At 26.3% G+C, this 26,222-nt stretch overlaps 1 protein-coding gene and 1 long non-coding RNA gene across 2 annotated transcripts; one reads left to right on the top strand and one right to left on the bottom strand.

The window, feature by feature from the left end:
• Window positions 1-21: 21 nt before the first annotated feature.
• LOC126908032 (reversion-inducing cysteine-rich protein with Kazal motifs) lies at window positions 22-25,736 on the bottom strand. Its single transcript, XM_050689855.1, has 15 exons — window positions 25,509-25,736; window positions 22,462-22,511; window positions 12,669-12,749; window positions 9,557-9,596; window positions 8,786-8,946; window positions 7,010-7,214; window positions 6,805-6,941; window positions 4,422-4,680; window positions 3,074-3,350; window positions 2,068-2,540; window positions 1,603-1,804; window positions 1,368-1,522; window positions 1,144-1,271; window positions 772-1,031; window positions 22-570 (listed from the first exon to the last, which is right to left on the bottom strand). The coding sequence occupies exons 1-15, from the start codon at window positions 25,594-25,596 to the stop codon at window positions 165-167; spliced, it is 2,922 nt and encodes a 973-aa protein (XP_050545812.1). The 5' UTR covers window positions 25,597-25,736; the 3' UTR covers window positions 22-164.
• Window positions 8,419-10,900, top strand: LOC126908070 (uncharacterized). Its single transcript, XR_007704695.1, has 5 exons — window positions 8,419-8,482; window positions 8,549-8,967; window positions 9,078-9,158; window positions 9,960-10,163; window positions 10,480-10,900. It is a non-coding gene; the product is annotated as an uncharacterized LOC126908070 (long non-coding RNA).
• Window positions 25,737-26,222: the final 486 nt, after the last annotated feature.

Genomic DNA, 26,222 nt, shown 5'->3' with positions numbered 1-26,222 from the left:
TAATATAATATTTTTTTTGCATAAAAATGTATACTTTGTATACCGACAAAAGTTATCACAGACATCGCATTGATTTGTACAAAACGTTAGAATAACAAAAATAAAATTGAAATTAACTTATATATATATATATATAATAAAAAATTGTTATATTCAGTCAGTTTTTAAATTCTATGTAGAAATGTAGTAATTAAAGACACAAGTAATAAAGTTACGTTAACAGTAGCCGTTTGCATTGCAAAGTTGTTTGTTATAATTTCGTGGACGGGACTGGCCGATATTAAAATACTTAAGCTTAGATCAGACACTATTCGAGGACTGGACATTTCCATTAGCGTTGACAACTTTTCTGCTTCACAAGCGCAAGCTTCCAATTGCAAACGTGTTGGATGCCGTAAATTGGATTCAATCAATACCAATAAATCTTGGTAAACAGTAAGATGGCCTCGGACGGTGCATTCGGCTACTTGAACGTGTCTATCTAGTGCTTTTAATACAGACTTCATGCTCAAAACATTTGAAGTAGATTTATTTTTCAATGTGTGTACGACTCTGTCAACTTGTTTTTGACTGTAAATTAAAATAAAAATTAACATTTCTACCGCAATTTCAAAAATTATGTTAGTGAAGTACGAGAGTGCAAAATATATTAAATTGTAAAACTGAAAGGAACTAAAAACGTTCATTCAACATTTTAATCAGTATTATACTAGGTAAGGTAAGTTTATACGGTATCCGAAGTTAATTTTAAATTTATAATTTTATATTGACCTGAACATAACACGAAGAGCACCGGCACACTTGGGACAACAGGAACCAGGCGGCGTGATGCCCAAACATCCTTGCTCAGGTAATCTAGGACATTCAACTACTCTCTTAGAACAGTACGGTCTTCCATTATAACTGATGAAACCACTAGACATACAAGGTCCGGCATAATCAACGCTTATAGATTCAGCGAAAGCCGAACATTCTGATGGATAAGTATTACCATCCACACCGCAAACTGTTCCAGAAGAGTTACATCCTACCTAGAAAATTATAAGAGATAGATTACTAGTATATTTTATTATTATTTGGTAGCTAGTAGATAAATATGTATGGTCAAATAAATAATTAACATAAGTACAAAAGACAACTTACCAAACAAGGGCCGTGGTAAGCCAAAGTCTTACTAGCTTGTAATAAGTGGCATATACTTTCGTGTTCTTCGTCGTCTGTGTCACACACTGGACTCTTATGTGTATCTTTACATGAATCTTCATTGAGAACTAATTAAAAAATATATAGATTCGAGTTATATAAGTAGAGTGCGCTTAATTAATATACATATAATAATAAAAAAAAATTGCGAACAGATAACTCACCACATTTGTACTGAGGACAATATTTTTTTAATGTTGATAGACAGACTTGGCGAGTCGGAATGCACTTCTCGTTTGATTTACACGTGTGATCAGCACAGGGATCATTTGTTAAGCAGGGTCCAAACTTCAAGTCAATGTCAAATAGACCAGCACATCTGTGGAAAAATAGTTTTATTAAATTTTTTATAAAAATTATAATTATTCAGTTATATTTGCAAAGAAAAGTAACACTTACATTGCTAAACACGAATTAGGATATGTGTTGCCGTTGTTTCCACATACAGGGACGTGATGAGGAGCACAGTTACAGGGTAAACCAGTGTGTCTATATAAGGACACTGCATTTGTAGTTTGTTCACATTGTTTCTTTGTACAAATAATATCACCCGCAAAACAGTTGCAAGTATTACAGTCCATTTTAAATGTTGTTCCGTGATCTTTAAATAATAATAAATTATATTAAATTAATTTTATGAAAACAAAATACAATGATACTATTTTTAATTTATCGATTTATTTTAATAAAAGTTAAAACTAGTAGTAGGTAAAAAATTTGACTGATTAATTTTTTTTTAAATAAATATTTACTAAATGCGATGAAAAAAATTTTTTTAAATCTTAAAAGAAAATTATTCGTCAGATAAGTGTACGTTTACGTTATTAATTAATTTGACACGTTTTGACCAAGTTGAAAACTTACCAATTTGCTTACCGGCCAGCCAACAAGGTAGCATTTGTGAACACGGCATTAGCTGACATTTGTCAATACCTTTTTTAGTACATTGACACACTTTTACACAACCCCTCTGACCATTGTAGATGGGGATGCGAGCATAGGAGTCTTCGGGGATTAAAAAATGAGACACTTCGCCTACTTTGCAACCTGGGATACAACGATATGGTTTGCATGAGTGACCTATACGGCATCCACGGTTTACCAGACAGACCATCCCAGTTGAGCAAGGGTTGCGTTTGCACGGTGCAGTCACTTGGGCAACTGCTGTTTGATGATATGGTGGAGCAGGAGGATCTGGAACATATTCAGAGTATGTCTTCAACGAAACACAAGGACCACTTTCTGGTGACAGTTTGGCACATAGTGAGTTAGCTGTCAAACCTGGAGACATCCTAGTCCAATCTAAGCAATTGCTTAATAGTTCTAAACAGTCGTCTCTGTAACAAAAAAACAATACGTTTTTTAAATCTATATTCTATTAAGATATTAAAAATTAATTTATAAAATAGTTATCTATCTATTTTATATTAGACACGAGAAGAAAGTGAACGGTCATTTAAATATTATTATTACACTTGTACAAAAACATTTCAAGATGAATAAATATAAAATACCATAATCACAAATGTTTCCTAAAATCCCTTGGTCCCGTAAAAATACATTTCAATGAAACAAATTTTGTGAGTAGACATAAAGAACGCACACATATTGGCAACAACTTTCAAATGGCAACCATTGTGTATTTATACAATAATTTTATTAAACTGTTACTGTTTTTTTTTATATAAATATAAAACATATTTATAAGTCATAATTTTAAACGAAACAATCTTGTTTAATAGTTATTAAGTAAAGTAAAGTAAAGTTAACTTTACTAAAAAACTATGTCTGGAAATATTTTAGTACTTAAACTACGTATTTTTCAAAAATAAATTGTAATGAAAAAAATTTAATTGTTTTGTCTAATAACCTGCATATTTTGTTGACATGTGATTCTCTTGTGCATGGTCTAATCTGTAATACACAAGCTACAGCCTTCCATGTTTCAGGCATACAACGGGTTATGTTTTTTAATGGCAATTGTCGATCAAAAAGTGTAATTGTACCACTTTGCTTCCACAAGGTAACATCATAGTGGGCGGCGTCATCTGTTTGCGGTAAACAATTCCTAAATAGCTCAGTCGGGCGATTGTTAAATACCGTGCAATAGTTTAAGCCTTCACACCCCAAGTCACATGGTTCCTCCACTGAAAGATTAAATACGTAAGAATGATTAACCATAATGGAATTTTTTGATAAAACAACTATTAAAATTAAAAAAAAAAACATTTTTTATTTAAGTCTGAATATTAAATGTGAAATTATGTCTACCTATTCAAAATTAATATTAATATGATAAGTTATCAAGTTTATTAAACATAACAATATATTATTAAATTAGTATAGTAAAAAATTAATTCGAACTTTATGTACATGTACACATGTTTCTACAACGCCAGCTTTTTAGTGGAACAATGCACTACACCATCGTAAAATACTTACAGCTACAACTTTAAGGTTCGAAAAAGATGATAAAATGATAAATCTATTTTATTTATCATAAGTTTTTAGTAGTATAATAATTTTGATTTATCTAATACTAATTGATCACAAATTGATAAAATGTAAGATCAAAAGTCTAGAGGTATTGAGCAAAACATCTTTAAGCTAAGTAAATGGCGAACTACCAATACTTCATCTCATAATGAATGAGTAAATATATTTTACAAGATTCTTCATAAAAAGGAATTTTTTGTTTTATTATGAGATTAATTTCGCTAACGAACCATGTAGGAATACTGGTTCTAAATTGTGTGAAATAAATATTGAACATTATTGCAAATCGGCGGNTACTTCATCTCATAATGAATGAGTAAATATATTTTACAAGATTCTTCATAAAAAGGAATTTTTTGTTTTATTATGAGATTAATGTCGCTAACGAACCATGTAGGAATCTAAACTGGTTCTAAATTGTGTGAAATAAATATTGAACATTATTGCAAATCGGCGGACATTTAACTATAGAAGAATAATTATTATCAATTTATAAATATTTTATCATAAAATACATTGAAATATTTGTTAGTTACATACTTTATGATACTTACGTACATTAGTATTTGAATTACATTATGGAAATTTAGTAACAATTTGTTACCTACAGTTTATAATGAGTTTTAATATAACAATTGATAATCTCTAGATTTATTAAATAATTATCAAAGAAATGTACATCGGTAATTCTACTTCGCTATTTATTAACTTATGATTTTTACCGTCGTCCAAACATTTAAGTAGCATGTCTTCTTTGAGATCTGTTAAACATTGAGCGTTTAATTCATTCCAAGACGTCGACCACTCGTTAGTAAAAGTTTTTGCGCAAAGTTTTCGACAACCAACTGTTGATGCTTTTTCACAACAATGTAATTTTGCACTGTCCATGCCAAGCTTCTCAATCTGCGATATAGGAACTGTTAGTACTGTATCTTTTGGTACATTACGCTCCACTTGCATAAAACATTGCCAAAATCTATCCTGAAAATAAGTATCACTTTGAATTAATGTATATAAAGTGTATACATGCTTTATTTATATATTTTAGAAGAAATCTATTAGGTTAAGTGCTATTTATGAATTTTAATACATTGACAATAAGTGTATTTTCAATTGTGCAATATATATTTTCATAGAATTTACTTTGATGTAATTTATGACTAGTTATGTAAATGTTATGTCATCAAATTAAAATATAAACAAATTAGCATATCAATGAAAAAAATTATAGAAACCGATTTAAAAGGCAAGGTGTACAGCTATAATGCTTATACAATAATAATGAAAATCAGGCATGAAAAAAAAAAACGGTAGCACAGTGGGGTCGCGGCACAGTGTGAGCGTGGCATAGTTAGGACTAGTATAGATGATATATGACAGTGATTAAAATCACTATCATAAAAAACGCTTCGATGCAAATCTGTAGATAGCGTTTAATTTTAAGAAATTGGTGGATTATTGAAAAGCAAAATTTTAACTCAAAAATAATTACGGAAAAATTGCAAAAAAATTAATGACATATGCAATGATTTTTATTGAATAGGCAAACTTTCATGCCATTTGTTTTTTAATAAAATTGGCAATTTAAGCTAATTAAAATGTTAAAATTAATTTTTTTGACTTTAAAGAAAAAAAAATTTAAATAAGTTTAACATTATATTCTATGTCAATTAGTTATATATAATATTTATGAAAATTAGTGTACCCTCTTATAAGGTATTTTATAATAAATTAAATGGTCAGATTTTCAAAAAAATTATTTCAAATGAAAGGGAAATATCTAAGGTTTCAATATAAAAAGATGTATTTTAAATTGTTCATTTTTCAAAAATGTATGGCAATTTAAAAAAAAAAAATGTTGAAATTTACCGATTCTAAAAATCATAATTTTTTGGGGGATTTTCACTATTTATGGGGAACGAGGGCAAAATTTTTGAGAGTAATATCTTCAACTAGATACGATTTGTGATCTTTTGACGTATTGTTGAGAAAAATCGGTTCAGTGAGAGCTGAGAAAAAGTAGTGACAGACACAAAAAAATAAATAAATAAAAAGAAAAATAAACACATCATGGTAAAATTAATAATTTCTCAGCTCCACATCGAAGCTAATAGTTCTAAAATGAAATTTTAAAACTCGACTAAGCTGATAAAATTAATGACAATTATATAAAGTACTTGTTTATATAAATTATGGATGGAAACAAAAAATACGATATTTCATATTTGAGCAACTATAGAAATTAATTACGTTATGAATGCTTTTAGCTCCGATGCGAAGCTGAGAAAATATTAATTTTACCATTATATGTTTTATTTTTTTATATCGGTCTGTGAAAATTATCAGCTCTCACTGGACCAATTTTATTGAATTATGCATAAAAAAAACACGAATTTAATAGTAGTTAAACATATTAGCAACAAAAAACCCTCAATTTTAAAATTTAAGAAAAATATTTCGAAATTAGGCTACCGTAAAAAATGAAATTTTCAATAACTCATTTTAAAAACACGGAAATTTTAGTAGAGTATAGTAGAGATAATAGCTGTCTTTTGTTATTCTTTTAATGAAAATTCAATGAAAAACTTAAGTGTAAGAAGGGTTTGAAAGAGACCTAGATGATTGTAATATTTATCAGCTTAGCATTGAAGTGTTTTGTTATGATAGTGATATTAATAACTGGCAGATATCTATACTCGGTATAACTATGTCACAACTTCACTTTGCTATGTTTTTTAAAAGTAATTATATTGATTAAAATTAAAAAAGAAAATTCATAATTTTTTATTTCTTTGAAAGGTATTTTACCGAAAAACAGACATACCTATGTTCCATATTTGTTATTAATGTAAGTTAGTACCAAATTTCGGAACTATTAAGTTATTTGGAAACTGATTAGAATAAAAAATCAGGTAATTTTTTCTAAATTACAAATTGACTTTATTTTATTGTATTTAAATAATTTATAAGTAGCCTATAATAGCCTATAGGCTTATAATCATAATAATTAAAATATTAACCTTATAATATGTTATAAAAATATTATACTAATTAAAACAATTATGATTTACAATTATTGTAAATAAAATTTGTATGTATACATACGTCCAACGAAGGCTGTCCACATCCTCTACCTTCTAATGTGTCCACGGCTTCAACATCACTATCAAACTGTTTGCGTAAACTCTCTTGACAAGCTTCCTCGCATTGTGTGTTTGGCGCCAACTTACAACAGTGTAAATCTGATAAAAAAATGTTCGTAAGTAAAATTAAAAGTATAACGGAATGATTTCACAGCTTTTAATCTCACATTTATGACCGTTGTTAGAGTTATTTGTGGTTACGTTGCGTGAACAACGGCGAGAGGGTCTACCACGACGGTCAGAGCACATGTCTAAGATCTCTTGGTTAGCTGCATGTTGATTAACGGAAGGCGTGTTGGCTAGGAATTTTTCACAAGCTATTTGACATTGCGTGGCATCACCAGTACTGTCATCGCAACATGTATTTTTCACCTTTAATACAGATTAAAGATAAAATCTGTTTTACTATTCACACACTCAAAACTACTTTAATTTAATGTTAATTAAATTAATAAGTTGTTTTAATAATTTAATAAAAAAAATTTTTTTTAATTTAATTTAACTAAAATACTCGTAGCTAAAAGAAACAATTACACATATTATTAGGTAAGAAATATTGGAGAATGTGAAAATGAGTTAAAATAATAAGTTAAGTTATTTTTAAATAATTTAGTCTTAATGATAATGATATGCTGATATTAATCAAGTTATATATGTTTGTAATTAAACAAACACTTACATACATTTTTATAATTTTGTTGTCGAATGGATTATTAAATAATAATTTAAAAAATTTGCTGATGAGAACACTTAATGTATATTTTATTATTATAATAAAGCTTATTAAAAAATTTCCAACGAGTAAAAGTACATTATTTCTATTGTTATTATGATTTATCATGAGTCATAAGGTTTACAATAAATTCAATCAGATTTTATATAAATAGTTTAGTTCTTGAGTTCGTGCGTAGCCACAAAATTCCTACGTTTAAAACAGAAATACTGTTAAATACAAAAAATAAAATAAGGGACACTGCAAGTACATTTATAATGTTCGTTTAGTGCTGTGCGTGCCTGTGTATAAAATCTCTACACACGATTTCATAGCTGACCATTGGAACTGAAGTAAACATGAAATGGAAAAAAAATTACAATAGGAGCTTAAAATGAGTGTTTTTACTGTTTACAGAATGAATTTCAGTTGATGGACAATTATTATTGTTCAATAAATTCAAATCGACTGTTGACTTAAAAATGCAAAATACTTTAATATAATATATTTCTATATGGAACGTTATTGAAATATATAAATACACTAACATTCTTGACGACTTCTTTCAGTATTACTTAATTTATAAGTGTTTAATCAAATGATAGTTTATTTAAATATATTCCTATTACACTTATGTTAATCGAGTTCGACTTATAAATATTTAAATTTCAAATGATAAGTCCATTTAAATGTGATCAGCGTTTAAAAATTATAATAACTTATAATTTTATTTAAACCTATAGCAATATCATTAATTAACAACATTAAAACAATTAAAGGATATGACTATTTCTTTACCAAATAAATACAACACTGTACATTTAATTTTTAAATTATTTCTTGTATAAAAAACTTCATGGGAATTTAACATATGGCCGCCAAGTTTCTTTTTTGTTAATACGTCTATTTGTAAAATCGACTAGCTAGTGTAAGAGAAAAACATATTTATATTCGGATATCTTAATTCGTGTTGCTTACTTTTGTAATTTTTTAGTGATGTTTTATATACAATCCAATATTTAAAATTTATTTATTTAACCATTTTTTAACCACGAAAAATGATTTTTAATGATGTCGAAAATCAATAAAAATACTTGTATAAAATTATGGATACAATAAAAAACAAATTGGAATTATGATTTTATTGGACTGGATTAATTAATAGCACGTGATTAAATTTTTAATATAATAAATAAAACCTTAACTAGGAAGTCAAAATATTAATGCTTACTTGTTGGTATTGGTGGCATGCGAAAAATTCTGTTTCATCTTGACAATCCTTATGCACTGATCTGGATTCTGCATTTTTATCTAAGCACGACAGTTGGCAACTATCTGACTTGGCCACATCGCAGCATTTCCTCGCAGCTTCTAACCATTTTATCTCAGAATCTGTGACACATACGCACGAATGTAAGTAAATTAGTACACTTCTATATTATATTCTTAAGAGATAGATATGGTCAATCTGTATAATTAACAAGTACATTGGAAATAATCGAAAAACACGTTTGTTTAACTAGATATGAGTCACGTCCATGCAAAAAACGGCATCCTGAGAAAATAGCTTTGCTAATTAATAGCAGTGGCGCATTTTTCTGGAGGTACTAAAGAATAATATTTATTTGTAATACGTATAAGAGTCTTACTCTACATATTATTAATGTAAAAATATCGGTATCTGGGGGTCCTACCTTAGGACAACTCCCCTGTAAATACGCCACTGACGAGTACAATACATTCGAATTCCTTAAATTCGTTTCATTGAATATTTTCCTTAACAAGATGCAAATTTTCTTTTAGTTTTCACACATCACATATTAATCAAATTTTGTATATTAAAATGGTTCTTTTAACTTTATTGAAAACGAAGCTATTTATATCACTAAAAAAAACTTGAACTGTGTTAATTCAGATCGAATAACACAAAAAATGTACACAACGTAAGAATCATAGTGAAATGTAGTTTTAATTAAATTCCTTAATGAATACAAATGTATACCTTGATTCGATGAATGCATACACCATTCGATATGTCTGACCTGAAAAATAAAATAAAAAATACAAACAAATAAATTTAATGTCATTTAATATATTTTTTTATATCTATTGGGTTTTATATTAAATTAAGTAAACAAATTTAAAGACATAACACCACTTAACAAGTAGTTTTACTGTTAATATTGAGGGTTATGTTAATATAAAAATACCAGATGTTTAAGCACTGTTGTAGTAATCCACATGTTTTTTGGTCTGTCGAAGGTCTTTTTATGGTAGACAAGGGATTTGTGGATTATATTAGAAATTAAAAAGGTTGTGGGTACTAGTAATTTGAGTATATTACCTATTATTTTAGATTTCGTAAGATAATTCCAAAATATTTAATGTGTTTTTAAATTTTATAGCTGCTATTAAAAGTTTGGTGACTTATCAAGCGATTTATGCTTACATAGAACAATTTAATAATAATATGGATGAGTTAAAGTCACTTTTAATATGAAGTTTATTACTACAGTAAAAGTTTTAACAAATATTAAATATCGTATAAATAATTTACATTTTAAGACAGAACATCAAAATTTAAGTATAAAAAGTTTATCAATTTTTAGGTAATTATAAAAATACAAGGTGCTATTTTCTATTAAAATAATTTTTGTGTATTAAAATTTAATAAAAACCAAACTTATTCAATATTTAATATTTAATAATTACTGAATATTAGAATATACGTATTTTTGAATTTTCTTTAGTTTAACAAAAGTATTTTGCTATTTGTTCATTAAATAAATAATATACTTAAGATGAAAATTCTTCAGTCAATTTTATAATGAAATTAATAAAATATGTTATTTGTTTTATAAATAACATAAACCTTTTAGTTTAATTGTCTACAACTAATATTAAATGAAACATGATTTTTTATAGTCCAGAACGGAGTTAAGTATTTTTGCGGGTCTTCAGATTACAATCGTTCGAACATGGACCAAACTTTGTTTTTTTCTTTGTCAGATTAATGAAATGTGTAGATGTTGACTGCAATGTATATATGTCCCTCCTGCATATCAAAAAATAACAAGTCTGCCTCATTGCTACAGTGAAGGTCTCATAACTCCGAACGCCCCGCTGAGAATTATTTTACAGTCTATCCTTTATTGTATTATTTAATTTTATTATAACCTGTGACGTTTTTATACCTGTTAAACAGCGTATCCTTCGAAAAACTATGTGTGATCGTTACTTTTATTGTTTATGTGTTTAATATAAATGTAAAATTATGTGCGCTATTAAAATTAAATAAACAATTAATAAATATCTTCAGATGTATATGCTTTTAAAATTAAATGTCAATGTCGTAAAATAAATCAAATTGCGTTTTAACGTTTAAATTTTTTTTAAATGACACACTTCACATTTTTATTAATTTATTATAAAATATTTTAATTTAATCTTCCATACATTAAAATCAGGCACTTAGATGTTGAATGTTTTTGGTGTGATTTTAAATATGTAGAATCAATAAATTATCTTTAATATAATTTGATTACTAGTAAAATATGTTTATAGTTAATAGGTTTGAATTCCTTGCAACTATTCCCTGTTTGAAAGCCTTTAAATTGAACATTTAAAGCATAATAACATATACTTATTTTTTATTTTTTACTTTTGATAACAAAATGTAATGATTAAGTATTTAATATAATGTGCAGAGGTGTTTATGAAAGAGTTAGATGATGTGTTACTTTTATATAAATATTATATCATTATATATTTGTTTGTACACCCGCCAAATGTATCCTAATTATAATGTATCCTTGTTTGAGAGTATTTTGCGGTTACCAACATTTATATAGCTTATAATTATTATATTTTAGATAGTATCATACATAAGTATTATTTATTTTAAATGAAGCTCCATTGTGTTATTATTGAAATTAAATTAAATACCAGGGACTGTTCTGAAAGAATTTGTTAAACGACATCAGTACTGATGGACTCCTGTGGATTTCTTTTAATATATTACTTTATACCTTCCTACATTTATAACAATATTGAGTAAACATAATTCGTAATTTTTTTTACGATATCGTTTTCTTGTGTGTTGATACTACATACGAACAAATAATAAAATACATATACGTACACATTGCAATAGATAGTGTATACTCGAATGTCTTCTATATAGGTAGCTCATATGGTACCATGTTGTTTTAAATCACGATACACCACCAGCGAGTGACAAGGATAAGTGGTCATCAAGATTGTGGTGGGCACCACCTAGTGTGCATGTGTGTGAAGTCAATTTATCATGTTTATATATTTATGCATGAGACTTTAGTTTTTATTCCTGCCGTGAAGATCTGTCGGGTATTCCTATTCCAAGATCTCTTGAACTTTTTAAAACCATGCCAATACCAATTTAATTCCTTCAACGTTTATTGACGATCAAAATATATTCACTTTTAATATTGTACGATGGACTAGGGATAAAGATACAATTTTTGAAGTAGAAAGATCTGAGGATAACACGCAATGGTGGTAGTGTTGGATTAAATGACTTCAACGGCCGCGGTGGAAGCCATGTGTCCGACGTGTCATGTTACCCATCAACCACGTGTGCGCATTGATGCTTTCGGAAAACACCATCATTTTGTAAACGAAATCATTCCTGATTTTATTATTTACAATCGAAAAGTTCTTATAATAAAATTGTTATTTGAGTGGAAACAAGAATAAAATAATCATATACCCATTTAGTCACGGGAAAAGTAATCTAACACAAGTAGAAGATATTTTAAGTAAATAAAAATAAATAATTTTAACCGTTTTTATTTTGTCAATATTTTTTATTAAAAAAACCGTTCAATTATTATGCAATGAGACACTAATAAAAACTAAGACAAAAAAATTACTTTTTTTAATTATGATATTAAATTTGTCATATGTTAATTTTATATCACTTTTTACATGCATAAACAAGTTCATACATTTTCAATTTTATTAATATTATTATTAAAATAACAAATGTTTGGTATAATTTAAAAAACAAATAGTAGAAACTACAAATATATTTAAAAAAAAATATTTTGTATTATCAGTTATAAAAGTAGACTTACATTTTTTGATGAACAATGATGGTAGAATTCTGTAATACGTCCAGCTATTCTATCTTCCGGATGTTCTTGTAGAACAGCCAACTGAAAAATAAAATTAAACATGATTTAGTAAAACTCATTAAAACTACAAATGTTATTCCAAAAATTTCTATAAAATAACAATATTTAAATATCAGATCAACTTTTATAAATTTAATAAAAGCGTTAAAGAATTAAAAGAATTTCTAGTTTAAATGCAAAGTTTGTATTATAAAATGATTGTATTTAGTGTTTAGTGTATTTAGTGATTAATTAACAATCTTACAAATGAAAATAAATTAAGAATGAAGAAATTTATTTTAAGAAGATGGTGACAATTATAAAAGCATGTTTTTTCTTATTGCAAAATGGAGGAATTATATAATGATATGTTTACTTAATATAAAAGTTTAAGAATTGGGTGAAATTGTTTTATTTGATATAGACATTTTTATAGTACTTTAGACGATATGAATGCCAGAAAACATATATATTTTTTTTTAATAAAACAAGAAAATTAAAACATTTATGTTTATTTTAATGCAAAACATTAAAATTTAAAATATAAACTTGTTTTTTTATTGTTCAAGTCAAAATAGTAGTTTTTTACATCATTAAATAAAATATGTTTGTGTTAAACATACATGTAACTGTCTATAATAATTTTTTTACACGGTAGGATTGTCATGCTATTTTTAAGAATAAAAAATATCCTTTTTTTAGATAATCATATAAATATAACAAAAATTAAAAATAGAACTTGTCAAAATTAGTCTGTAATTGATTGTCACAAATCTAGCGGAGCAAAAACAATCTACATATTTTAAACAAATTATAAGTATTCGATATTGTCTAATTTAAAATTATGCCAATCTTTAAACATTAATATTTATTAAATGTTAATAAAACTTAACACAGGAACTGATAAACTAGCTCAGTTGTCTTTCGAGTAGATTTTTCAATAACTACACCAGTATGTGTTGATAGCTATACAAATTAAATGTATTAGATTAATTAAACTGATCAAAAAATCACACGATAGTCATATAAACTATTTATTTGTATCAATGTATAACTATAATTATACATTTAATTTAATTATTATAAATGAAAAGTTTGAAACGTTTCTGTTATGGTCATGTAGTCGGTAGCAACGAAAAAAAAAAATTAAATATTCATAAAAAATTCAATTCTATGTCAATAGACTAATAGAAGATATATCATTTTTACCTTTTGTTTGATGTTTAAGGGGAAACGTTCTTTATCCATATGTTTTATATACTAGATTAATCATGTTAAATTATTAAATCAATACCATTTATATCTATAATTATTATTAATTAAATTTTTGATTGTGATTTCTAGAAAGTGTTTTTTTGAAAAATAACGTTTAAAAGAATTATTTTTACAATTAATACTAAAGTATATATTAAAATAAATATTATGTAAATATTACTTTTTATGAGTACTAACTGATTTTAGCAGCGTTTAACTTAGAAGCGAGTGTAGCGTCATTTCTGTCATTGCCAATGTTGAGCATAGATAACCAAAAATTAGTGATATAATTTTAAAACTCCTATAGAAATTTTATACGAATTATTTATCAACGAACAAGAAAAACTAGTGTATTTTAAGTATTAATTAGGTTGTATACCCCTGTAATAAATGTTGATGATTCATGAAATACAATTAAACCATTTTATTTCAGAGTCAAACATTTTATAGGACTGTGGTACATCAATTAGTTTAAAATATATTTAGTTTTAAAATTAATGAAAATACATGGGGAACGTGGCATAGTAAAAAAAACTTTGTATAATTTAATTTTTAGAAGGAATTATTGAGTTATTCAAAAAACAATAACTGCTATTTTCTTATTTATATCCTGACAACAAGTTATATGACTTAAAAGTATAATACTTAAATAAATATTTATTATAGTAATTAAATTTAGTATGTAATTGATAGATTCTAATGTCGTAATGTAATTTTTACAGAGAAATTATAAAGTAATAATTTGTTATTTATAGAGTGATTCGTTTAAGCTACCCTAATTATCATAAAATAATAATTATATAGAGAAAATTCATCATGGTATTTTTTAATTTTATGAATTTCTTGATTTAGTAAGTATTAAAGTTTTTTTTAAGTTAATCCATATACCTTATATGGGTTTCAACTTAATTAATTTAAACAAAAATATTTAACCAGCTAATAAAATAAAATATTATTTAAAGAAAATAATTGATCGGAAATAATATTTTGAAAAAAAATTGTTTTCACTATCTGAGAAGTTATTAACTATTTTTAATAAAGTGTGGAAAAAGACTACGTTGGAGTAATAATAAACGTCAACTTTTTAATCAAATTTTAAAAAATGGTAATTTTTTGGGCGATTTCCCCCTGTTTATAGGGAACGAAAGATTTTATTTTTAATCTCGAAGGGCAATGTTTTCAACTAAAAACAATTTGTGACTTTTGACGCATCATTGAGAAAAATCGATTTAGTGAGAGCTAAAAAAAATTGCGAAAGTCAAATATGAAACACATTATAGTAAAACCTCCTTAGCTTTGTATTGAAGCTAATATTTTTATTAAGATAAAATCGGAATTTGACAAACATATTTTTAATGTTAAAATTAAATTATTTCAGTATTTAGTTAAGCTTAAAATATAAAATTACATTGTTAAAATCCTTATTAAATTTTCTATCAGTCATAAAAAAAGTATAACTACAGGTTAAAGCTAAAAATGTAATTGGAAAAAGTTCAACTTTAATTTTTGTAATTTGACAAATCTAACTTTGAAGGTCATGTGTANAGTCATAAAAAAAGTATAACTACAGGTTAAAGCTAAAAATGTAATTGGAAAAAGTTCAACTTTAATTTTTGTAATTTGACAAAACCAACTTTGAAGGTCATGTGTATGAATTTCAACTTGAAATATAGATCTCATAATTTGCAAGTATGTCTTAATATAGGCCATTAAATTGGTAAATGGTGTTTTTTTTTATTTAGTAATTACGTGATTATTTGATATTCACTAATTAGTGATTATCTGAGAAACTAGAATAAGACTGATCATTTTAGGGCCAGATTTGAAATCAACAACGAATTTCTATTTCGAATCTTCTATCAAATTTTTAAGCAAAGAAAATTTTTTTTTTTTGTTATGCTGTGTAACATTCATACAGTGTGTTATTTTCGAATATTAAATAGTTATTATTTTTATATGGTTTAATAACTTTGGATGTTAATTTTTTATAATATGCTAAGAAAAGTAAGAATAATAATGAAAAAAATTGATTAATTAGTCTGGTAAATGTCTTTTTATCTTTTTATTTTTTTTACTTATTGAATTTAGTACGGCTCACTATTTGAAGTGCTTTATTTTAAGTAATAAAAAAACAAAATATTTCAAGTGAACAAATTTGAAAATGTGGAAAACAAAATATTTACCTTATTAATTATGTACTTATTTTTATAAGTATAATACTTTAAGATGCAATTTATCATTTTTAGAATTTATATGATCTAATAGTCTATGTAATTTAAAAAAAAAAATATACAACCTCCAATATTCCAATTATTATTTTCTACTGCATTTCGACCGAAAATATAATAGCTTATTAATTATGTAGATATTCTTTATTCTCTTAATGGTTTTTTACTATACAACAATGTTAATTATTTTATAAAATTAAAAAATTATTTTTTTTAGTTTCTTATATTTAAAATTAATTTTGCGTTGAAAACTATTACATCTGATTAATTTCGCATTGATTTTAAACTTACATGTTATGAAATCTGTTTAAAATGTATCTTTTTCAAATATTTGTTGAATTTCCTGACTTATGGTGAGTTATTTCGACATGGAATATAATAAATATTATAAGATATAATCATAAAGATATCCAGCTTTAGAGATATCTATCCTATGGTAATAATATACCACAAAAATTTTATTAGGCCAATTCTAAGAAATGTATTAAAAAAATAATTAATATTGATGCTACATTAATATAAAAAAATGATTTTTATAATACTAAATGTGTCACTTCTAAAAATTAATTAAGAACATTTAACTTGAATAAAATATCATTTAAAATTTGTTTGGTACAGAATGCCTTAGCAAATATCTAGTAGACTAGTTGTTACAAACATCGTTGATTATATTATATCGCGTGACAGCTGATCTCCAACGTCTTGCATCACTCACCCCTTTGCACATCCAGTACGGCAAATCGATGACCTCCGTGTCAATTGTCATCCGTGTACAGTTCATCGTCGTAAGTCAGTCAGTCAATTGTTTTGTGTGTCATTATTTTTGTAGCAAGCGCCTTCGCTTGAATGGTAAATTGTTCGGTCATTGTACGCCGTTATTCTTTTATTTGTTTATTACACCCTTGTGCTCAATGTTTTCGTATCCTTGCGAGCCACTAGTAATTGGGCCCTGACCATCGCTAAATATCTTCATTGCCGTAGTCGCTTTTCCGCCGTCTGTTCTCATCTGCCATTACGTGTCTGGATCTACACTCTGACTCGTCATACTCAAATGTTCGACATCATTACCACAAGCTCTCATACAGTCCACTCAACACTATCAACAACGTCATCTATACAGCTGAGTTTTTATATTATTTTTAATGTTATTTATTGTTTGTTTTAATTGAGATTAATTATTTTGTTTTATGCCGCTTCGCCGGCCACTAGTATTTAAGGGTCCCCCGTTACCCATTAAATTTAAGATACTCTCTGAGGAATTTCTAATATATGTGATTATTTGTTATTTAATTATTGTCTACTCTCGTTACTTATTGGATGTACCTCCAAGGTGACCCATTCCCGCTTCAATAAATGCGATTTAAACAGACTTAAGGTAAATCGGCAATTTAGTGCGGTGCACAACTAGCCATCCTACAATCTAGCTGCCTCGTACAAAACAAAATTCTTTACGAATCACGTACAATATGTATCTTTAATGTCAAACTTCTTAACATTGAATATTTACAAATATTCTATTTTATGAAAACTGTACTCATTTATAATGAGTAGTTTTTATAAATACTCGTGTAATATCGTATACGAAAATATTTCTACTCGTTATAAAGCGTACGTCATTTTTTTTACGTTATTCTTAATTGTTTCAATTGCTTAGGGCGTTTCTATTATATCATTATAAGCACATAATGTTATTGGTATGTTAGGAGACTAATGTTTTAATTAAACCATCATCAACATAATTCCTCGCTTTTAGTGATAAACACAGCCAATGAATTTTTAAAAAGACAACTTTATAACAAATGAACACATCTACTCAAACTACTGTTGCAACAAATCTTAGGCATAACTACACGGCATACATAATTCAAATCCAAATAATATAATTCAAATAAATCCAATACCCGTCAAGTCCCCAAACTGACCATCCGAATACCAAAATATGATTGCGGAAATTCAATTGATTAGTGTAGAAGGTAGAAAAATAATAAAATTCAATCCATAATTACCTTTGTAAATTTTATTATGTCCGGTGTGAAGAATTGAATTAAACAAATGTATTGTATTGTTTTATGAATTCTTTAATCGTTTAGACATGTTGTGTGGTTTAAGCTTGAAAGGTCATATATTTAAACAATATCCGTTTTATACTGTTTAAATAAATTAGTAACTGGGATTGGATTTTAATTATAAAATATTACTCATTTAAAATTTTTTAGTTGTACATTTTTTTTTATACAGTATTAATTATTAATAGTTGGTAAAATTGTATTCAATTATTAAAAAAATAATATTTTTTAATAATCCCTTTTTCATTCATGATATTAATAGCAGATCATGTAGCTTTTGGAATAATCCATTAATTTTTTTTAATTAAACATTATCTACAGATTTGCATCGAAGCGTTTTTTATGATAGTGATTTTAATTACTGTAAGATTATATCTATTCTGGATCCCAATTATATTATGTTTCCACTGTGCTGGGTTTTTTTTTATATGTAAATACTTATTTTTTAATAATAAGTAATAATATTAAAATTTTGAAGTGATAGAAAAAGACTAATAGCACATTTGAAAACATCGCGAAAAGTTGATTTAGAAAAGTATATTTTTGTTTCTGATGAAAGTTCCTTGTAGTCCAGTGTAAAAAACTTATAACTTTATCAAAAATGATCAAATCAGTATAATTTTTTTTTATATAGATGCACGTCTTTACCTATTATTTGATTTTTTTTTATAAAACTAACCCTTTACTTGCCCACAAGAAGGAATCATAATGATAACTTTTTTTTTTTTTTATATAATTTTAATTTAAAACTTATTTATTTTATTGATTTGTATTGTGTTATATTATTTATATATACTGTATATCTACAACAACCGACTTATCCAATAATACATTAGGTTAAACAATAAAACGAAAAATTAATATAACTGTAAAGTTTATATACAAACTGCATTTAATCTTTTGTTTTTTTTAATTTAAGTTTAAGGGTTGCAAAAAGTGATTATTTTTAATTTCTACTAATTTTATTCATAGAATAAGATTAGTAGATTACATGAAAATATTTAATAAATTTTTCTTTTAATGAAATATGGGGAAATCATAAAATAAATAAATACTTATTATTTTTTAATTAGTACGATAAGAATTTGTTTTTTATATTGACGTATTGATCGAGAAAACAAATATTTTACGCGCAGAATTGTAATAGTAATAAATAATAATTGAATCATCTCAGCTGAAGTCGATTTGACACTTTGGGCGGTAGCCAGTAACAAGTCACAATCCTGTTGTTTGTTTGCCTTATAATTTTACCAAGTCGCAGTTACTGCCGGTTGTAATTTAAGACATCCGATAGACAACAGCCGGTGCCGTTGCCGACTTCGTCTACCTCTGCTTCAGTTTGCGTAAATTATCGTATAACAAGCAGCACCGGGTCGTGTAGTGATTTATAATCGCATATTTGTATACGTACATGTATAGTTCACAGTCTCACACGAACGAGGTATTGTACAGTAAGTCAGTGACAGACTTTTCAATGAGCACATGGTGATTATAAGTTCCTGTATAAGGATTAAGATACTGTAATTCGTCATGGACTAGAGAGGAGTCCTAAATGAATATGTCTTTTGGATGTTTAAGTTCACATCTTTATCAATAAGAACCTCTTCTCCGAAAAGAATAATTTTATTTTTATTTTCAGTTTAAATTTTAGTAAAATAATTTATAGCAATTATATAGTCATTAAACGAGGAAAGAGATAATTTTATGCCATTTTTAGATCAAAAAGGATATACTATAGTTAATTGATGCCGTTGAGTGTGTTCTTAGAAAATTGTACTAGTGTAATGTGTATTAAATTTGCCCATGATAGCAGTACACGTGAAACTCACTAACCGAATTAGTAAAGTGAATATACTATTAATCGTGATTCAAAAATATATTATACTGTTTAAAAATAAACATTTACTTGAAAAAATTGTTTTTTTTTTTTAAACTTGATTAATTGATGAATGATTTGAATCTGAAATTTAAATAACGTATTAAGTTTTACTACATACACTTTCGCCTGATTTTATCAAAAAGTAATAAAGACCATAACTTTTTTTGGCGTTTTAAACTCAGATTACATTAAAAAAATGTTATAGAAATATTTCTTTATCAATAACATAATAATATGTTATCTGGAAAATTTAAAACATCTGCTAGTCATTCTTCCCTTAATTTTATTGACTTCTGTAATATTATTAAATTTTTTATGTCTACGTATCCCCAATAGTATGCGATGAAAACGTTTAAAATCAAACAGATTGTAAAATTTAAACAATTGAGAAATGTTTAAAATGTAGTAAAATCGTCAGAAAAATAACATTTCGCCTTTAAGATATCCTTTTCTAGGAATTTCAATCGGCTGGGGTGGGTGTCGGTAATAAACATGTCAATGTTTGTTCAGCTATTCAACGCTGTTCCCATCTGCACAACTATCGTGCATGACATGTGTGCTGAATTTCCATTAACTAGTCTTGTTATTGGTATGCATTTGTGCAGGGATCATCTATAACCAAAAGAAAAAATCTTGCACTTAAATCCCAACAAACTAGGCCACCCTCATAATATTAAAGAGTTTTATCAAAAAAAGTACCAACAATAAAATTGAATATTTTATGATATTTGAATTACCATAATAATATTAAGCGTAAACTATTCTTATTCAAACGTGAGTAAGCATAGGACGGAAATGACACAAAAGAATTTGTCGCGTTATTCACAGAGAATATTAAATATACAAAAAAAGCACACGATATCTCATGGGTTTTGATTTATTTCATTTATTCATAAGTTAAAATTTATTTTAAGAATCTAACTAGCGCACACTCGGTGGTTTGATTTGATTTACATAAACATTTATACTTACTTTGTTGGTGACAAAAATAAAGTTATGATCATTATTAATTTAAATATAAAACGATAAATTAAAATACACAACATTAAAAATTCTAAGGTATCAACCGTAATTAGATTTTAAAGTCTAAAAATAATTTTTAAATAAAATGATTGCTTAGTTGTATTAATAGGTTGTTGTTAAAATATGTAAATCTTAACTAAATGGTTTAATAACCATTTAAGCAGAGCTTTACACTTTCTTGGTGTAATTAATATCCATAAATTTTGTAATTTAATTTTTAATATAAGAGTGAGATAGCTTACTAAGCACTATTTAATACCATGCTAATGTTTCTGACTAGGCGGTATTTATTTCTATTCTAAAAAATATCACTCTTATTTAATTTATTAATTTCATTTCACTCAATGTTAACCAATACTGTGATGGCTAAAAGCGTCTTCGACACCACATTATTTCACATGATGTTATAATATTAACAATTTTTTTTATACAACTTATAAAATAAATTAACGACATAAAAATGGCGTCAATTCTTAATTCTCTTGGATATTAAAAAGGGCCAATTGCCTTTAAACAGATAAGCAAAAAATTTTCACTATTTGATTTCTAAAACTAAAATTTTAAATTTAAAACATTTTGTTTAAGAAGTTTATAATAGTCCATTGCATGTGTACTTCCTACTACTATTAGATTTCTGTCTAGTAGAAAAGCTTTTATAAATGAATAAGATATCCGTACGGTCTTATTACATCTATACGTCGCTCTTAACAAGGTGTTAAAACATGATTCATGGAAATCGTGCACGGCAAAAAACGTTTTTTTACATCTGTATATACCTAAATAGTCTAAGGTATTTATTTTGTCTAGTTGTTTTTGAAAACACAATACATTTAAATACATTCTTCAAATAAAGTATCGAGGAAAGCGTCTGTCCGACCATCTATATGGATATATTATAATAAAAAATATTTTACTACTCGAGTCATTTGATGTGTGTGTAAGTAAAAGATTTCTTTCAAGACTACAAGAAAACATTGGGATATTCAAGAGATAAAATAATTTATGAAAGAGAACGTGTGTTGGCAAAAAAATGATATTTATTTCCATTTCTACCATCAACATCATCATCGTTCACTCTATTACATACACAATACCTACACGCAAGTAAAAAACAATAATAATTCATTACAATCAAGAGTTGGATGGTTGACAATAATATTCATTCACATATATCCAAACGGACTATGCATATCATATCAGATATCCGTGTACATTAATATACACACACTATTATTGTAGTACTTCCCATAAGCGAAGACCTGATTTCACAATGCAGTTAGGTTATGTGTTAAACAACTACTTACTTGTTCACAGGCTCTTTTACAGTTTCCAGTAACACGACCGCAACACTTAGCTAAAAAAAAATTGTAATAAATATGTAAATAAATAATAATTATTTCCAATTTAAAATGTATTATTATGAATGTATCCCAATTGTTCTATGTATAATTTAGATTATAAATATTTACATATTAATTAATTAATAATTCTTAAATCTTTTATGCGTTCTCCAATAACTTACCATAAAAAAATGTGAATAAATCAATTAAAACAGAGAAATTGTTTCACTTTTAAGGAAATATGTGTATGTTAATATGTTTCATGTAATAAAAATTTTTTTCAAAGAAACGTGTTGTGAAAGAGTTTTTTTTAGCAAAGCTCATACGAGTTTTGATCATAATAAACATCAGTCATATGACTGATTAGTAAGTCTTATTACTAATTATAAAAAATTAGTTCCAACTAAATTACAGCATACAAATAAGTACACTTTATAATATCAAAATTAATTTAAGTCATTAAAATAAACAAACAGAGAATATGAACACGTAGACGTAATAATTTTTAATATTGACGATTTATTTTATGTTTTATGATGGTCTGGACCATAGTTATTTGTATTAAAAAAAGAACTGCTTGAGTAGTGTTTGTACTCAAGTATTCATACACACACGTTTATTTCTTAATTTGACGTCTGTTTTTTTGTTATATATAAGCAGAGTTTATTATGATAGACTTGGGTGCAGTAAAATCTCGTAAAACGTGTTCAGTAAGCATTTTGTAAATTCGATATACAGAGTAATGCACCGATGTCAATATTTAACTCTACCGACACATATAAAATAATTTTGGAATTAATTGATACTCAATCAAGATACTGTTAATTTATCTNCCATAAAAAAATGTGAATAAATCAATTAAAACAGAGAAATTGTTTCACTTTTAAGGAAATATGTGTATGTTAATATGTTTCATATAATAAACATTTTTCTCAAAGAAACGTGTTGTGAAAGAGTTTTTTTTAGCAAAGCTCATACGAGTTTTGATCATAATAAACATCAGTCATATGACTGATTAGTAAGTCTTATTACTAATTATAAAAAATTAGTTCCAACTAAATTACAGCATACAAATAAGTACACTTTATAATATCAAAATTAATTTAAGTCATTAAAATAAACAAACAGAGAATATGAACACGTAGACGTAATAATTTTTAATATTGACGATTTATTTTATGTTTTATGATGGTCTGGACCATAGTTATTTGTATTAAAAAAAGAACTGCTTGAGTAGTGTTTGTACTCAAGTATTCATACACACACGTTTATTTCTTAATTTGACGTCTGTTTTTTTGTTATATATAAGCAGAGTTTATTATGATAGACTTGGGTGCAGTAAAATCTCGTAAAACGTGTTCAGTAAGCATTTTGTAAATTCGATATACAGAGTAATGCACCGATGTCAATATTTAACTCTACCGACACATATAAAATAATTTTGGAATTAATTGATACTCAATCAAGATACTGTTAATTTATCTAATGTTAAATATATTGAATTAAAAATATTAAGTTATAAAATTAACCAGTGTAATAATTAATTAATAAAATACCTAATAAATAGGTGTAGTGAAAGGAGATAACGTCAATTTGAACTTAAAACCTTATGTTTCTCAGGTACAGACATTATAATTCATTAAAGTTCACTGTTAATGATATAAGTGTTTTATTTTGCAGTTGTATTTGATATAAAATAAATGAAGAGTTTACTTAAAATGGTTACAACTCGACACATAAGTATAATAAAAAGATTTTTTGGTTTTTAAATTTCAGTAAATAGTAAAACTTTTTTAGAAGCATTGGTCTAAATAAAGGGAGCTTGAATCTCCATAATTTTAGAGAATTATATACACGTTGACCTATCATTGTATTAAAATGTTTGTCGCACGATAAGTATTTATTCTAAAGATGTTATTGGCCCATCAAAATTTTTGTAAATAAAATGCTAATAAATGGATTTTTTTAAATTTTAAATAAAAAATTAATTTTCATTTTTGTTAAGAAACAAATAATGAAAAAAATGATTTTAACATAGTCCAAGACAATAAATCTTAATCAGTCTAAAACTTTTCAAATCCATCAAAATCATAAAAGTGAAATGTAATAATAAGGTATATTTCTACTCTTTTAAATTAGGGTTGAACTTTAATTTAATTCATAAAATATGCATTTAATTATTAAACTAACCNAATATCTAAGGTTTTAGTATAAAAAAAAATTATGTTGATTTGTTGATTTTTCAAAAAGTTATGGAAGTTTTAAGAAAAAAAAGTGAAAAAATTTCGAAAATTAGCGATTTTTAAATTTGTAATTTTTTTGGATATTTCCCCCATTTGCGGGGAACGAGGGAATTTTTTTCAATTTTTAAGGGTAATGTCTTCAACTAGATACGATTTGTGATCTTTTGACGTATTTTTGAAAGAAATCGGTCCAGTGAGAGCTGAGAAAAAGTGGCAACAGACATAAAAAAAAAAAACACATCATAGTAAAATTAATACCTTCTCCGCTTCGCATCGAAGCTAAAATAGTAAAAAATTAATAGCGGTATTAAAAATCGGTACTTCTTAACTTATTGAAAACTCTGTATAATAAGAATATCTGTTGTAAATTATAATTTTATAAGCACTTTGCAGTAAATTATGTATTTACGACTTATTTAATGAAGTCAGTTAGTTAAGTAAAGGGAAATTTTACAAAAATGAAATTTATTTTTGATACTAAATAAAAATTATTATTATTATATTTACACATCGACTTTCTTCATATATTTGTAACATTTTAAACAGTAAAATTATAATAATTTTTATAAATTACAGCTTGTATTTTAATGGTTTGTATAATACAATAAGAGATAAATTTTATAATAAAATTTATATCGTTGGGTGGGGGATAGATTAAATTAGCACCCCTATAAATGTTAATCTAGTTGTCCCTATAATTAAAAGTCAAATTTCTAACATGAAAAATTAGATCACATGTAATAAAAAAAATATTTTTTAAATCTTTACCTTTATCCGCATTTGTGAAGTGACCTAAAGTATATAAAACAACACAAAAAATAAACAAGATATCGTGATAAATAATTGTGATGTGCATGTTAAAAATATATTTATACTTTATCAATGCACATTTTTATTTATTTGTTTTTAACAGAAAAAAACACGTAAAAATATTGAACTGTAAAGTAACAAAACGTTCGACTAAACAACCCCGATCAGGTAAGCGCGTGATACTGACACATGTGTTTGGCGATCTGGATATTTACGATTAACGAAGACATTATACTCGAGGTCAGCCCTATTACGCCATCTATGAGTGCATTGATAATAGGCTGTTTAAAAATAACACTCCATCGCTGCAGCAACTGTGTTACGGTTCATCAATCGGACTTACGATAGAAACTGCGCCCGGATACACATCATTTATTTTTACACTGTATGCGTAATGGATATTCTGACACGTTCGCCTTTAATAATTTACGTTGTAATAGTTGGATGTCTTGTTAAGCAAAATAACCTATTAAAAAATTTGCAGTCACGTCGTGCCAAAAAATAGATAGTTAAAGTTTAATAAAATGTCAAATAACTTTAATACATTGATTTTTTAATAATTAAAAACTTATAAACTATAATTTTTATTTTTCAACCCAATTTTTTTACAAGTTATTTCCTATTTTATATAAAGAGAATCATTTATCATGGACTACTTAATTAGTAAAAAAA

The sequence above is a fragment of the Daktulosphaira vitifoliae genome, unplaced genomic scaffold, assembly GCF_025091365.1.
Source record: "Daktulosphaira vitifoliae isolate Bord-2020 unplaced genomic scaffold, ASM2509136v1 Scaffold_5, whole genome shotgun sequence".
In the NCBI taxonomy this organism is placed as follows: domain Eukaryota; kingdom Metazoa; phylum Arthropoda; class Insecta; order Hemiptera; family Phylloxeridae; genus Daktulosphaira; species Daktulosphaira vitifoliae.
The sequence above is the reverse complement of the archived record's forward strand: the minus strand, read 5'-3'. Positions and strand labels throughout refer to the sequence as shown.